General features: G+C 36.1%; 1 protein-coding gene across 1 annotated transcript; it reads left to right on the forward strand.

Moving 5' to 3' along the window:
• Positions 1-11,165: 11,165 nt before the first annotated feature.
• On the forward strand, positions 11,166-12,572 carry LOC108328115 (ethylene-responsive transcription factor ERF060). Its single transcript, XM_017561920.2, has one exon. It carries the CDS (start codon positions 11,371-11,373, stop codon positions 12,208-12,210), a length of 840 nt encoding a protein of 279 aa, XP_017417409.1. The 5' UTR covers positions 11,166-11,370; the 3' UTR covers positions 12,211-12,572.
• The last annotated feature ends 1,045 nt before the right edge of the window (positions 12,573-13,617 follow it).

A 13,617-nucleotide genomic window follows, 5' to 3' on the forward strand; every position in this document is an offset into this window, starting at 1 on the left:
AAGGAGCAGTCCAGCACGTCCAGGAAGATGCTCCACGGTCCACCAGCAGCTGCAGCATCCTCCACCAGTGGAATACACGTCCATCACAACCACAGCAGCAACAACTCCATTCCAGCAACTCTTCCATATGGCCGTGAGTAGCTGACGCAACCAGCAGTTTTGAAGAAAGTCCTACGTGCAGCGTGGGAGAGAAACGTCCAACATTGTCCAGCTCCAACATCTAGTACATTTGGAGAGCTTCACTCACGGCCTGGAGAGTTCTTCACGGTCACAACCAAGGCAGCACACGTTCACCCTTATGATCACCCGTCCAGCAGCCACCAAGAGGAAGCCTTCACGTTCAGCAAGCATCCAGGCTGTGACGGAAATGACTGATGACAGCAGAAAAGCTTGGAGAACATCACGCTCCAGCCACTTCCACGTTCCAGCAGCGTCCTCCAATCCAGAAGTAGCTCACGGCCATGGCATGTGCACAAAAGAAGACAAGAGATGGACGTGTGAAAGAAGAGAAATGTGGAATGGAGAGCAATGGAAAAGAAGAGGGCCACACTTGTTAAAAGCACACGGACCCAAGGAATTTGCAAGGGACAACATGCATGAAAATAAGAGAAGTCACGGGAGGAAGTTGAAGTTCAGATTTTGGCTATAAAAGAGCAATGGCAGCAGAGAAGGAATTCATTAGATTTTAGGAGTAGGAATTAGGAAGCAATTTACATTCTGGCTTTGGTTTTCTCCTCCCCTTTGGGGAGGTTGTGTTTCTTTAATTTCCAGTTTCAAGTTGAATGTTAATCATAATTTTCATTCTGCATTTCTCAATTGATGTTGTTGAATTCTATTTTCATCTACCTATTACAGTTCATTTACAATTCTGTTTTTAATTTTATATTTTGGATGCAATTACTTTCATTTTCTGTTGAATTTTAGCTTTGCATTTTAATTCTGTCAAAATTTCATTTCCAATTTATAAAGTTAAATTCCATTTTTACCGTTTTCCCAAATTTACCGTTTTTCTGTATTTTCTTCATTCCTGTCATTTACGTTTTCTGCACTGTTGTTTTTAATTTTAATTTATTTTACCGCACAAAACATCTACAAACCCCCCCCCCCCCCACTTCATGTTAGATCTGAGATTGAACCGAACCCAATTTGGTCTTCGAGAGACGACCTAGGAGTCACTTCCTAGTTATACTGCATTAATTTTTGCACATCAAATTTGTATGACCGCGACAGTCGTATCAAATTTTGGCGCCGTTGCCGGGGACCAATGAAGGTTTGGTTTTAGATTTTTGTTGTGTAAATTTTTGTTCTGTTAATATGTTTGTTTTGTGTGTTTTGCCTTGTATATTTTTGTAGGCGACAACGACACCTTCAGCAAATTTTGACGGCGTTGTCACTTCAGTCCAGGTTCTTGTTTTAGATTTTTATTGTTTTTGTTTTATTACGTGGTTGTAATATATGTTTTGTCTTTTATATTTTTATTGTGTTGTGTTTTGTATTATGTTTGTCAATTAAAAAAAATTAAAAAAATAAAAAAAAAAGTTTTTAATTTTGTTCTGTTTTGTTTGTGTGTGAAGCATGTTTAATTGTATTTTATTTTATTTTGTGTTGTGATGTGATGTTCTATTTTCTGTATGCATGTCATGTATTTTATCTGTTAATTAAATTTTTTTTTTCTTTCCTGTGTTTTATTTTGAATTTTTCTTTTTAGATGTCTACCTATTTTAATTTTGTGAACAATGTTTATTCTGCCGATACCTCTAATTATGAATCTCCTTCTGCATGGTACTTTAATTATTCTGCTGATTTTTGTAATGAGAACAATATTGCGCATCCTCTGGTGAGGGGCGTACATGATGATGTTGCCCAGTCTATATCAGATTTTGAAAGAAAGTTGGACGATAAGATTGACTCTCTTGAGAAGTTGGTGACACAATTGACTACCAACAGGAGATCTACATCTCCATCTGCGTCTGTTGCACGACTATGTGCTATTTGTCTTTCCAATAACCACTATACAGATGCATGTCCTTCTTTGCAGCACCCTGTTGCCTCTGATGCGCCTCAAGCTTATTCTACGAACATCTACAACAGGCTACAAAAACAACAACAACAGCAGATGCAATTTTATGATGCTCCCTTTCAAATAACTCCTCAACCTTCAACTTCTGAACCTACATTGAAGGAGTTATTAGAGCAGATGACCATGCAGAATCTCAAGTTCAAGCAAGAGAGCATGAAGATCCAGCAGGAAACTCAAGCTGCCATGCAGAATCTGAGTAATCAGATCAGGCAGATGGTCACTCTTGCACCTGAGGAGAATGCTGAAGTTTTTGAGGACCAGGCAAGAATAAGCAGTACTATGGAGCCAGGTAGACCATTTTTATCTTCCACCGTGGAGGTAAATGTACCTCAACTTGAATGTGCAGTTGATGAATTGGAAATTCATGAGAAAATTTCTACTGAGCAAAAACATGTTTATTCTGAAACTGATATAGATTTGATTGACAATTCTGAAGTTTTTGATTCGGTATTAGTTTCTGAAACCATTGATATAAATGTTGTGTTGAATGAACATGATTACAGTGATGAAATTTCCATTGATAATAGCTTTGAACAGAATATGGATTTTGTTGATAATGCATATGTCAATATTGATTTTGAGACAGGAATTTTGCAATCGCATAACATGATAGAGTTAGAACAAAATTTCGATCTGACTCAGTTTTCTGAGAATTGTGAATGTGATTGTGAATCTGGTTCTTGCCCGATTTGTATTGAAATTGATTATGTGTTACAAACAGATTCTGAATTCATAACAGATGTTATTGATTATGAGTTTGATGACCAGGTTACAAAAGTAAATGAGAATACAGGTATTACTCCGGTGTCTCAGACTCAACAACTGCTGGTGGACAGAAGGCTCCTCATTTTATTGATACAACAACTTGCTCGGAGAAGAAGCAAGAAAACTCTTGATTTGAGTAAGAGGGCAGTACTGGGCGAGCTGCTCCTGAAGACATCTTCGCCGAATCCTGAGGTGGAAGATATATCACTGATGGCCCAGAATTGGCAACTGCCACCATGACCAGGGAGCATTCTTTCTCCTAATTATGTACATATTATTTAGCTTTTCTAGTGTGTTTTCATGGTTGCATTTATTTCATTTTAATTTTTTTTTTAAATTGTGTTCATGAATTAAATTTAAAAAAAAAAAGAAGCTTTGTGATAAAATATTTTGTTTTAAGCGTATCAAATCTTTATTCTGATATGTGTATTTATTTCTTAGTTTACGAATTATTATCTTTAAAAAAAAAAAAAAAAAAAGAAGAGTTTTTGTGTTTTGTTTCAAGTTTGTTATTTTGTTAATGTATGTTTTGTAAATATATTCTTTGTTTGCTGTTTTTGTCATATGTGTTTTATCCGCTTTTATATTTTAATTCTGTATTAGGTCTTTTGTTTCGTTATTATGTGTTCTGTTTTTATTTATTTATTTAGTTTTTGTTAAAAAAAAAAAAAAAAAAATCTTCACATGAGCATAATTAACAAGTATAAGGCTGAGAGGTGTAGTTTGAACTGAGATTCTAATCTGAGCACATTTTTTGATAAACAAATACACCGGAAACATCTGTCTTAAACTGTTAAATATAAAATAAAATAAAAAAAAAACTAAATAAAATAGTAAGGGCAATAGTCGATCATTAGTGATCGTTTAGGATTACAGTCCAACAAAAAAAAAAAAAAAAAACAAACAAACATAAGCATAATAAAGTGTTCGGGGTTCGATCAATGCTGATCGTTAATATTACAGACCATAAAAACATAAAAAAAAAATAAATAAATAAAGCATTAAAAATGGAAGTATTCTCGAACTGGTTGTGGTGGTCTAAGGGAGAGCTCTGTTGAGGGAGCTCTGGTACGAAAAGTCACGAGCGGAGGCGGAGGAATCTCTGTTTCTGGGTCGATTATGATAGGAATGGGGAAGAGGTCCAACAGCCTCGGTGCCCTCATTACGACCCAGCCATTTTCTTTCAAAAAAAAAAAATTGTTAATAATAAAAAAAAAATATTCAATAAAAAGTGAGATCTGATGAGAGCTCTTACCGTACATGTACAGCGGCAGTTGTGAAAACTGAGTGCCAGTGGGGTCTATCTCCGCTTGCCAGCGCCTGACCCGATTGCCGTGATTGTTGAACCAGCAGTGCACGTTGTATTCGCTGGCATCCCCGTAGGTCCTTAGTCGAGACGTGATCTCGACGACTTGCGCTCGGCTTGGATGGGTGACCCCATAGTTGAAGATGTTGGTCATCATCTTGACCTGATCATCTGTTGGGCGCCACCGCTGACTCGTGTATCTCTCGATTTCCATCTCACTCATCATATTTTCTAAATAAAAAAATATATAAAAAAAAACATTAAAAAAAAAAAAAGAAATAAACAAAACATAAAAAAAAATAAATAAATAAAAAATAAAAGGAAAAACAAGAAGCATAAAAAAAATTAGATTAGTTCTGTGTTTTCTTTATTTGTTCTTGTTTCCTTTTAGATTTAATTTGTCCAGTCTGTATTTGAAGTTTTAGTGTCTGGTCTCAGATCTGTTTCACGGTCCTTGCAAAAGGGTCCTAAACGGATCTACGTCCAGTTGTCCAGTTGTCCTTGTCCATATTGTTCTTGTATATTATGTTTCTGTGTTTATTTAGTTTTAAGTGGGGTACGTGGCGTTGTTCTACCCGATTGTCTCTGCCATACCTTCAAACGAAGGGAGATTAACGTCTGGTTTCCAGCCGATATACCCCTTAAGTTTTAAGACAGTTGTGTTTTATGTGTTTAAGTGTTTTCAGTTTCAGAAAAATGAAAAAAAAATTGAAGAAGAAGAAAGAAGATAGATCGGGCAGGGGGAGAGGACCAGTATTGCAGAAATGAAAAAAAAATGAAATGAAATGAAAGACTGGAAAGCAGTAAAGCAGGAAAGCAGGAAAAGGGAGAGGGAGAGCAGGAAAGAAGCAAGCAGAAAGAAACAGAGATCCAGGTGCAGAGGACTTACCTGGAGTAGTAGGGCTTGCAGATTCAGCAGGCGAAGTGGCAGGGGCTCTACGCTGATCTCAGATCTTCAGCGGACGCGGGGGGAGAGGCTCCCTGCAGAGATCCAGACGCTCAGGTTGAGAGAGTGAGGAGAGCGGAGAGAGAAGAGAGGAGTAGAGAGATAAGAGAGGAGTAGAGAGAGAGTGAGGCTAGGTCAGGAAATGCTGCTCAGACGCCGATAATGGCCTATTTATAGCCAGATTGTTTCCACTGTAGCAACAGTTCCGGTCATTGCCACCGAAACTGTTGTCACAGTGCCGGTCAACTCCTTTTTCAGAAAAAAATAAAAAAAAATTAAAAATTAAAAAAAAAAAAAAAAAAAAATTTAGCATCTACTGATGGATGCTAGGTGATTTAGACATCTGCTGATGGATGTCATTGACAACATCTACTGATGGATGTTATTGAAAAATTTCTTCCCTTTTTCCTACTTTTTATTGCACTTGTCTATATTATTTGACTGCTCTGAAATTGATAATCTGATGATTGTTACACACTGAGGACATTGTGTGATTTAAGTGTGGTCTACTGGGAAGAAATTCTAATTATTCTGTTATTTCTGTTAGTTTCTGTTAGTATGTATTTTGTGTGTTAAATTTTTTGTTTTTGTGTGCTAAATTTTTTCTGTTTTAAGTTGTTTTAGTGTGTCTTGAGTGCAATAAATTTTACATTTTTCTCTTGATTTCTGGATTATCTAAGTTGTAGATTTTTCCTTCACTTACTTACTACTTATAGATTGTAATCCTTGCTTTTCTTTGCTTGGAAAGATGATTATACGTTTGAGAGGTTGATTTGATTGTGACGAATACCCTGTGTGAGATTTGAGCCACTTAATTTTCTTTCTTGTGTGTGATATGTATCTTGAATGCTTGCACATATGCCTTGGCTTGATTCTTTTTGATATAGTTGATTGATATGCATGTTCAGACGTGATAAAGGCATTTTTGTTCTTGAGCCTCTTTAGCCAAATAAGCCTACCTTGTTATTATCCTTTGATAACCCCTTTGAGCCTATACTGTATATATTTCTTTGTGTTGAAGCTCATACACTGATCCTAAGTGAAAAACAAATGATTACCTTAACCTTAGGAAGGTCTGGAGCTATAGAAGTATTTTGTGAATAAGTGTGGTCTCCTTGGGAATTATGATGAATTGGCTAGTTGGTTCCTCATCATGTTTTGAAATGAAAATTTATATCCTGTTGTGTGATAAAAAAAAAGAAAAAAAAAAGACAGGATAAAAAAAAATGATGAGAAAAAGAGAAAAATTGAAAAATAATTTTGTGAATAATGGAGTCGAGAAGAGGATTGAATTAGAGGTTTGGGTGAGATTTCACTGTGTTTACATTTTTTTCCCTAGTGCACCTCTATTTCTTCTGAGCTATAGCTACTTATCCAAATTTATCCTCCCCTGTCCTTGGCCCCATTACAACCCAGTAAAGACCTTTAGATCTGAACATGCATATGTTTTAAGTGTTGATATTAGAAGTTTGCCAAGTCTGCTTGTGTTTGCTTTCTTGAGTGCATTGAGTGACATTGATTTACCCTAGACACTTGAGAGAAACACTGTGAGTGCATCTGTGAGGTTTTGTTATTTTTGAATCACCTCTTGAGCTGATTAATCATTTTGCTGTGTATTGAATTGCTTGGATTATTTCTGTAAGTATCTGCTTTATTTGATTTGTGTTGGATAATCTCTACTTCTTTTATTTGTCTAGAATTCTTGAGAACTGTGTAAAATTCTGTTTGCTTTCTTGCGAGTTTTTATTTTTCTGTCTGCTGAGTTTGTGTCATTATTCCCAAAGTCCTTTAAACCATTCCCTGATTTGAGTCTTAATTTTGCCCAGGAGTGCAAAAGACTAAGTGTGGTCTATTTTGATGAATCATTATTTTCTTCACTTCACTTAGTTTATTGTGCTAGAATTAATCCAGGAATTGTGCTTAATTGGCGAGTATTTTTCCATTTTTGTTAATTGTGCGTAATTTGATTGGAAATTCTTATTTTGATTAATTTGAATTATCTGAGCTAATTATTTACATTAATAATTGCAGGAAAAATTTGGAAATACAAATTGGGACATTTGAAAAATTATTCACGAAGAAGCTGCACTATATTGATTTATTCTCTTATGATCCGTGGAAACTTGGAATATTTATGGATTAACTAAAAAAATAGAATGAAGTGAACGGTCTTGGAAACATCTCACTTTTTACATATTTTAGAAGTGAAATTGGAACAAGCCACACGACCATTGCAAAAATTGGCTTGGAATCTTCTCTTTTTAAGAAGCATAGGATACATGGGACAAAAGTTCACCACTTGGTTCAAAGTTCACGAGAAGCTCCAAAATGCAAAATGTGAATTATATTGATTTAATATTATTAAAAGGAGGTGGTGTTACGGCCATATGCTTGGCAATCCAACAAATAACATGCTTTTGAATTAAAATTGGTGGGAGCCACCACACTTTTAGCTTTGGAACGTGATTTCTAATTGGATTGGCCATTGTTTTGAAAAAAACAAAAACAACAAAAGTTACATACGGCCCCCACATGAACAATTCATCTTGGCAATTATCAACTGGGAGCCACCACATTGAAACTCACGGTTTTCCCTTCAGCACATTCTCATTCTTTTTTTTTCTGTAAGCAAGGATGGCACATGGCACATTGAAGAAGTGCAGAGAAGCAGCCGTGAATACATAAGAAAGCTGCCCCAGAAAAATAGCTTTTCAATTTGAGAATTGGTGCAGCATGTGCACGGTTTTGTTGGTTGGATGGACAGCAGCAACTCCAGTTCCAGCACCCGTCCACGGTCCAGTGATGCCAACACGTTGATGACTTGATGATGAATGAGAAGGACAAAGCTGGGTGTGTCAGGGCTGGAAGGAGAAGCACAGCTTGGAAGAGGAGGTACACACGGAGATGCCCCATGGGAGCGTCCAACACACAGTCGCACCGTCCAACAACATTCATGGTATTTTGGCAGCACCTCACAGCAGCAAAGAGAAGCACACAACAAGCGGATGGACGTTGAATCTGGAAGGAGCAGTCCAGCACGTCCAGGAAGATGCTCCACGGTCCACCAGCAGCTGCAGCATCCTCCACCAGTGGAATACACGTCCATCACAACCACAGCAGCAACAACTCCATTCCAGCAACTCTTCCATATGGCCGTGAGTAGCTGACGCAACCAGCAGTTTTGAAGAAAGTCCTACGTGCAGCGTGGGAGAGAAACGTCCAACATTGTCCAGCTCCAACATCTAGTACATTTGGAGAGCTTCACTCACGGCCTGGAGAGTTCTTCACGGTCACAACCAAGGCAGCACACGTTCACCCTTATGATCACCCGTCCAGCAGCCACCAAGAGGAAGCCTTCACGTTCAGCAAGCATCCAGGCTGTGACGGAAATGACTGATGACAGCAGAAAAGCTTGGAGAACATCACGCTCCAGCCACTTCCACGTTCCAGCAGCGTCCTCCAATCCAGAAGTAGCTCACGGCCATGGCATGTGCACAAAAGAAGACAAGAGATGGACGTGTGAAAGAAGAGAAATGTGGAATGGAGAGCAATGGAAAAGAAGAGGGCCACACTTGTTAAAAGCACACGGACCCAAGGAATTTGCAAGGGACAACATGCATGAAAATAAGAGAAGTCACGGGAGGAAGTTGAAGTTCAGATTTTGGCTATAAAAGAGCAATGGCAGCAGAGAAGGAATTCATTAGATTTTAGGAGTAGGAATTAGGAAGCAATTTACATTCTGGCTTTGGTTTTCTCCTCCCCTTTGGGGAGGTTGTGTTTCTTTAATTTCCAGTTTCAAGTTGAATGTTAATCATAATTTTCATTCTGCATTTCTCAATTGATGTTGTTGAATTCTATTTTCATCTACCTATTACAGTTCATTTACAATTCTGTTTTTAATTTTATATTTTGGATGCAATTACTTTCATTTTCTGTTGAATTTTAGCTTTGCATTTTAATTCTGTCAAAATTTACCGTTTTTCTGTATTTTCTTCATTCCTGTCATTTACGTTTTCTGCACTGTTGTTTTTAATTTTAATTTATTTTACCGCACAAAACATCTACAAACCCCCCCCCCCCCCCCCCCCCCCCCCCCCCCACTTCATGTTAGATCTGAGATTGAACCGAACCCAATTTGGTCTTCGAGAAACGACCTAGGAGTCACTTCCTAGTTATACTGCATTAATTTTTGCACATCAAATTTGTATGACCGCGACGGTCGTATCACACTCAATCAAATACAATGACAGTATAATGATATTTTTTTGTAATGGTAAGAATACTTTCGTTGTGGCGACATAGTGGTCCACCATAATATATCACTACGAACTACGTATTTCCAGTTCAAATGGAACTTTTCATGTTTCCTCACAGATAATAATAATTAAATTAAAATGAAGGATAAGATGCATATAATTATAAAGCTTAGGGTGTGCATAATTTAATTCAGAGAAATAAACCATGAATGTATTTGTATGATTAAAATTTGGAGTGGATGTTTTTCGACAAAAACACTAAAAATGATGTAATTTAGTTTAGTTTTAAAATAATTATAAAAATAAATAAGTCCTATCAATTTAATTAAGAATTCATTATGAAAAAATCGTGTCTTGACACAATTTGAGTTATAAAAAACTGATTTGATTTTAATTTATATTACAATATATTAAGTTGAATTAAGTTAACATAACTTTATTTAAAATTTAAAAATAAATATAACATATTAGAATTGTACTAAACCGTCATAATTTATACTAAAATTATATTAAATTAACACGATTTTAAATAAAATTTTAAAAAAATATTATAATGTACAAAAATCATATCAAATTGACGGCACTTCTTCACGTTAAAATTATACCAAACTCTTGTCAATTTTTGTAATTTTTTAAAATCTTGCATTGTCTCAAAATTCCAAAAAAAAAAAATTATAGCTTTGGCCGTGTTTGTGAGAACGGATTGATTTAATAATAATAAAAAAAAAGTTGGGTTGTCTTCAGTGTGGCGCCGCATATGACGGTTCCTTGTCCCTTTATCTCCACTGTCTATTCAGCAGCACCACCCTGTGGTATGGGCCACATCATAATCAAGCTTCAATACTTCAATCATAATAAATAAATAAATAAATACAGTGCAACGTATTATCCCATCTTTTCACCACTACTGTATTCTAGTATTGAAATCCATTATTTATAGAGAAATTGTGATTTTTATTATAAATTAAAACTGGCTACTGTTTTAAAATAAAACAATAAAAATAAGTATTTTTAAAATACAATTTAAATTTCGATATATCATTTTAAATAAATTATATTTCACGTAGTTGTTGATTTTTTTTTCTTCACATAGATGGAGAGCAAGGTGTAACGTCTTATACTTTGAATAAAATCGTGATTGATGACAAATAGTAATAATAAGAGTAATAATATTGTGACAGTAAAAAATTTTAGAATCGATAATGACAAAAATGATAATATTAATAAAGTGATAATGTGGTGAAATGAAGACAAAATTTTAAATAAGTATAATAGGAGTAGTCGTGATTGATATAGCAATCCTAGTATGATGATGTTCTAAGGAGTTTTAGTTATTATAATAAGATCATGGTTTTAAGGATGATGGTGGTAAAAAAAAAAGATAATAAGGATAAAAATGTTATAATAATTTTAATTTTCATTTGTATTTAAAAGAAAAAGTAGAGTAGAGATAGAAAATGTAAACCTTTTGGATAGGGCCAATCCCATTAGAGAGTAGAAAGGACAAAAACCCTAATAAATAAATACTAAAAGTTGACATTTCGAGGGTGCTACATACCACATGTTTCATCTAACCTGAGCCCAATTATACACTGCCACGTGTAAAGCAGCGCTATTCGGTGGAGGTGATATGTGTCCATGGTCATGTGATGCCGTGGACACGTGGCAGTGTTCCATAGGATGACGATCATCGCAGAAAGGAATCATTGAAGTTGACGATGCAAGTAATTAACCCTTAATTAAACAAGAAAAGAACGTGATTAGATTATATTAGCTGTGGGCGCCAACGATACTATATATAAACCCACAAAAGAGTCATCAAAGCGCAAGAGTGGAACTACCAGTGAGATCACCCCAAAATCCGACTGATCCAAAGCTTCTTTATTTTCATTTTCTTTAAGAAAGCAAAGCATCATCTCCTGTTCTCTTGTTTCGGAATTGAGACAGGTTTTTCTCTTCGTTTGCATTTTTCACTTGTTTCATATTATCTTGTCTATTACAGAGCACGACAACAGTTATGGATATATACAATAACAGTAGCATCGTGCTGTCAGATTTCTTAGACCCCTGCAATGATCAAGAGCTTATGAAAGCACTTGAACCTTTTATGAAAACTGATTCTTCCATAACTTACCCTTCCTTATCTTCTCCAAACTTCTCCTCAAACTATGACCAAAAGCCTTCCATCAAACTCAACCAACTCACCCCATCTCAAACGTTCCAGATTCAAGCCCAAATCCAGGTTACACGGGCCCAGTTTCTTAGCCCAAAGCCCGTTCCCATGAAGCAAGTGGGTGGTCGTGTTCTTTCCAAGCCCACAAAGCTTTACCGTGGGGTGAGGCAGAGGCACTGGGGCAAGTGGGTGGCTGAGATCAGACTCCCCAAGAATCGCACTCGTCTCTGGCTTGGTACATTCGAAACCGCTGAAGAAGCTGCTTTGGCATACGACAACGCAGCGTTTAAGCTCAGAGGAGAAAACGCCAGGGTCAACTTCCCTCATCTACGTCACCATGGACCAAGCGTCTATGGTGAGCTCGGGACCTACAAGCCTCTCCCCTCTGCAGTGGACGCCAAGCTCGAAGCCATTTGTAAAAGCTTGGCCATGACTACACCCAAGGAAGAAACAGCAACAACATCGGAGTTTGAGGATGTTAAGGTGGGGATTCAAACAACATCCTCGCCCTTGTCGGATGAATATTCTTCCTCCTCTTCTTCTGCTGGCTCCTCTTCACCCGAATCCGATATCACTTTCTTGGATTTCTCGGATTCTTATGAAGCAATGGACAATCTTGGGTTGGACCTTGAGAAGTACCCTTCTGTGGAGATTGATTGGGCAGCTTTATCTGAGTCATCATGAACAAATTAATCAGTTACCACCGTTCTCTCTGTTGAATATTGGATTAGGCTTTCCGTGCTTTTGTATTTAGGTTTGTTTTTTTTTTTGCGCGTCTTGGGCAGCCACTGCAATCAAACTTTTAACTGTTGCAGTTGCTTTACCGAGTCAGGTTGCAGACTTTAGTGCAGATAGGTGAGTCACAGTGGTTATGGTTTTCTTGGTCTGCTGGTGTTTTTTTATTCCTTGCGTGACCAGGGGAGCTTCTACTTGTATTGTGTACTTGTTTGTTCTTTCAATGTAATTTAAGTAGTAATACAAGCTTTGGAAGTTATTGTAAAGTAACGATTTAAATAACTTAGTTTTTTTTCCCTCTATTCACTAAATCAGAGTGTAGTTTATCTGCATTTTCAATATACTGTCAGAAATTATAGCTGAATGCCGCTAATTTCACTTACGATATACAGTTAAAAGTATCTTCAAAAACCTTGTATGTCTCTTGTGGTAGTGTTTCAACGTGGAGAAAGTTAATGTGGTTGAATTGGAAGAAAGTGTGAAGAAGACCCCAAGAAAAGATATAACCTTGGGTTTGTGGAGTTAACAGTAATGATAGTTAATAAGAATCTCTGGATAAATGAAGAAGATGCGCATAACTTTTCTGTCTTTGTGATCTCTGATTTTGGCTTTTGAGATTGTTGTTGTTCACTTTAGGTGTAATTGTTTGTATAAACATTTTGATTATGGTAGAAAAAGAATGTGAACGAGATCTGAAGTTGCAACTGAAAGATAATAGCGATTGATTTCGTGAGGAAGGGATAAAGCTAATCCTCCGCGTTCCTCATTTAGTACTTTACACCCTTTAATTATGCGGCTTTGCGGCAACATAAAACAAAATGTAAATAATCATCAATTTAAATAAAATAATAATAATAATAACCCGGAAATTTTTATAACTATGTTTTAATCCCTATAAATTTGCCGGATAAATGTTTCTTTATATACCGTTATCTAAATTAAAAGTACTTCAACACAAAATATCATCTAATTGAAGATAATACAGCAATTTTTAAAGATAATAGAATTTGATAATGTTAATTTAAATTTGAACATGATAATATTAATGTATTTATGGTAATAATGATAGATTTAATTAAATTTAGAATATTTATCGCTATAATTTAAAATAACTCTGACCATGTATCTATGATTAAGATAAACACAAGTCCCACTCTTCCCATTTTTTAATTGAACATTTTTTATATTTTTTTTCTACTTTGAATTTATATTTAACATGTCATCCCGATATTTGTAAAAAAGGGTTACCCCTCAAACATATCAACACTCTTTTTATCTTTATTGATATACTTTTCTTTGTAATTGCTCAACTAATAATTTATCTTTATGCTTTACTTAAATTCCAGCATTTTTTTT

This window comes from Vigna angularis, chromosome 2 (assembly GCF_016808095.1).
Source record: "Vigna angularis cultivar LongXiaoDou No.4 chromosome 2, ASM1680809v1, whole genome shotgun sequence".
In the NCBI taxonomy this organism is placed as follows: domain Eukaryota; kingdom Viridiplantae; phylum Streptophyta; class Magnoliopsida; order Fabales; family Fabaceae; genus Vigna; species Vigna angularis.

Coding starts and splice junctions, on each gene's coding strand:
- LOC108328115 (XM_017561920.2), top strand. CDS start 11,371: ATGGATATATACAATAACAGTAGCATCGTGCTGTCAGATTTCTTAGAC.